Source organism: Sciurus carolinensis, chromosome 4 (genome assembly GCF_902686445.1).
Source record: "Sciurus carolinensis chromosome 4, mSciCar1.2, whole genome shotgun sequence".
NCBI lineage: Eukaryota > Metazoa > Chordata > Mammalia > Rodentia > Sciuridae > Sciurus > Sciurus carolinensis.
The window spans coordinates 146,506,262-146,509,346 of NC_062216.1; the positions used below are offsets into that span (position 1 = coordinate 146,506,262).

The 3,085-nt window shown below is 39.4% G+C and overlaps 1 protein-coding gene across 1 annotated transcript; it reads right to left on the reverse strand.

The window, feature by feature from the left end:
* Nucleotides 1-464: 464 nt before the first annotated feature.
* On the reverse strand, nucleotides 465-2,096 carry LOC124982543 (L-lactate dehydrogenase A chain). Its single transcript, XM_047549350.1, has one exon. The coding sequence runs from the start codon at nucleotides 2,004-2,006 to the stop codon at nucleotides 1,008-1,010; it is 999 nt and encodes a 332-aa protein (XP_047405306.1). The 5' UTR covers nucleotides 2,007-2,096; the 3' UTR covers nucleotides 465-1,007.
* Between the last annotated feature and the right edge of the window lie 989 nt (nucleotides 2,097-3,085).

Here is a 3,085-nt window from a genome sequence, read left to right on the forward strand (position 1 = left end):
GAACTCTGAAAAATCACACAGGCTTCAGCAAAGGATAAAATAAATCTCAACCAGGGATTTTCTTTTGCATGCTTTCTACATCAGGAGGGAAATGATCCAAAGAAAATAAATATCAAAGAATGTATAAAATGTATAAACTTCCAACTCAATAACTCATGTGTTTTCATTGTTAGGTTGTTTTCTTATTAAGTTTGACTAAAACTCACCCATTTCTATTATGCAATTTTCGGTGCTATTTTTAATGGTTATGGTACATGAGCAAAGGACATATAAGGATATTCTATATGACTCAAAGGACAAAAAAAAATCCATCAACCCATTAACTTTCTTAATGAGAACTAAAAGAAAAAAATTATCTTCTTATGTCAAAATATATATGATGTATATCAAAGTCTAAGTTATGCCTCAGTAGATTTTTTTTTTTTTTTTTTTTTTTTTTTTTTTTTTTTTTTTTTTTTTTTCACTGTTCAAGGTTTATTTGATATTTCAGTTGGTATGACACGTGGATAGCTGGTTGCATTGTTCATTTGTAGATATTTCTTTTTACATTATGTGGAAATGTACACTACGAATACATATAATACACAAAATAAAATCTTTTAGAACAGTTATACGCAAGACATGCAATATTGGATTTAACATTAGATTCCAGGATGTGACTGAATGAAAAAAATAAAAAGTTGGACTAGGATGGTTGATGAAGTTATATATCACACATCTGGTTTGAAGGGCAACTGGAGCCTGTGCAACATTGGCAGTGGTATCTCAGAGATGGTGGAACTATTTTACTATTTTACACTATTTTAAGACTACACAAGTTAAGTACCATCCAGTGTCAGGATATCTGTAGGGTTTTATAAGCCATTCCTATTTCTAACTTTAGGAAATTGATGTTTTTCCCAGGCTATCTGCTTTAATCACAGATCAGATAAAAGGACAACATGCACAATCTCCAACTAAAATCCTATTGTATCCTAGACAGTGAAGTGGTATGACATTAGAAGCCTTTAAAATTGTAGTTCTTTTTGGATCCCCCAAAGCGTATCTGCACTCTTCTTCAAACGAGCCTCTTCCTCAGGAGTCAAATTCACCTTCACAACATCTGAGATTCCATTTTGTCCCAAGATGCAAGGCACACTTAGAAAAACATCATCCTTTATTCCATAGAGACCCTTAATCATGGTGGAAATTGGATGCACCCGCCTAAGATTCTTCATTATACTTTCTGCCAAATCTGCCACAGACAGTCCAATGGCCCAGGATGTATAGCCTTTTAGTTTGATCACCTCATAAGCGCTGTCAACCACCTGCTTATGAACCTCTTTCCAATGTTCTTTATCTGCATCAGTGCCTAAATCTGGGTGCAGATTCTTCAAGGCGACACCAGCAACATTCACTCCACTCCATACAGGTACACTAGAGTCTCCATGTTCCCCAAGGACCCACCCATGACAGCTTAATGGGTGAACTCCCAGTCTTTCCCCCATGAGGTAACGGAACCGGGCTGAATCCAGATTGCAACCACTTCCAATAACACGGTTTTTAGGAAAGCCACTTATCTTCCAAGCCACATAGGTCAAGATATCCACTGGATTGGAAACAACAAGCAACTTGCAGTGTGGGCTGTATTTTACAACATTAGGAATGATGAATTTAAAGATGTTCACATTACGCTGGACTAAATTGAGACGGCTTTCTCCCTCTTGCTGACGTGCCCCAGCTGTGATAATAACGAGCTTGGAGTTTGCAGTCACACTATAGTCTTTGCCAGAGACAATTTTTGGTGTTCTAAGGAAAAGGCTGCCATGCTGGAGATCCATCATTTCTCCCTTCAATTTATCTTCCATGACATCAACAAGAGCAAGTTCATCTGCCAAGTCCTTCATTAAGATACTGATGGCACAAGCCATGCCAACAGCACCAACCCCAACAACTGTAATCTTATTCTGGGGAACCTGTTCTTCCTTAAGAAGATTCACAATCAGCTGATCCTTGAGACTTGCCATCTTGGACTTGGAACCAAAAGGAATCGGGAGTGCACGTTGAGAAGGCGTCGGGGGCGCGCAGCAATGGAATCCGCACTCAGCAGCAGCGTCTCCAGCCGCCTCAGTAGATTTTAAGCTCCTCAAGGATAAAATCACTTCTTGCTTCCCTTTATAGTTCTCAAGGCCTACCTAGTATGGTAGTACCTATCACCCCAAAGATGTTTAATACACATTTTTTCATTGAAGAGAGTGATTTCTCCATCGGTCCTTCTTGTTCTAAGTGAGCTACGATCAATAAACTAAACATTATGTTGGCAAAAAAAATTATGCTTCTTTTGTGCCAGGAAAATATCTGTAGACAATAACAACACATCCTAGCTCTATGTCTAAATCCATGTGTCTGAAATGTGCCCCGTACTGCACCGCTGTCATCATTGATGAGAGAATAACTCAATTTAATCACTTCACTGAACAGCTGGAGAACTGCCTGGATGTGCCAACAGTCCCGGGGCTACGGTAGTGTGCCCAGACCTCAGTTCCTTTAGCCCAGCCTGTGAACACAGGTGAGGTCTTTCCAGGAGATCCAGATGGCTTGGGCACAAAGTTGAGATGACTCACAGCCATAATCATGAGAAAGCAGAAGGGTGTTCATTATAGACACTGGCCTGGAACAACTTATTCCTGAATGTCTGGACAATTCTTGGGGTGAGCCCCTCCAAGCACAGAAGGTCTAAGTGAACTGTCATCCCATGCAGTCAACAATGGTTGTGCAAGTCCTCAACCACAAGGACACGCAAGGGCTTCCTGATCAGCTTGAGAATAGTTCTTTTCTTCTGCTTCCAGACTAGTGAGCATATTGGGAAAAAAGCATAATTTTAATATCATAGACTGAAATGACAGTGGTAATGAACTTCACATTTTTATATTTATTAAATTACTGGCAGAGATGTTCAAGGAAACACCAATTCCACCGATGCCTTTTCATAGCTGGCTGGCAAGTACCTTTCAGACTGAACTGATTGAGCAAATATTAATGATGCTTACTATGTGTCAAGTACAGAGCTGGGCACCAAGATAAAATGATGAACAAGATGTTAGTA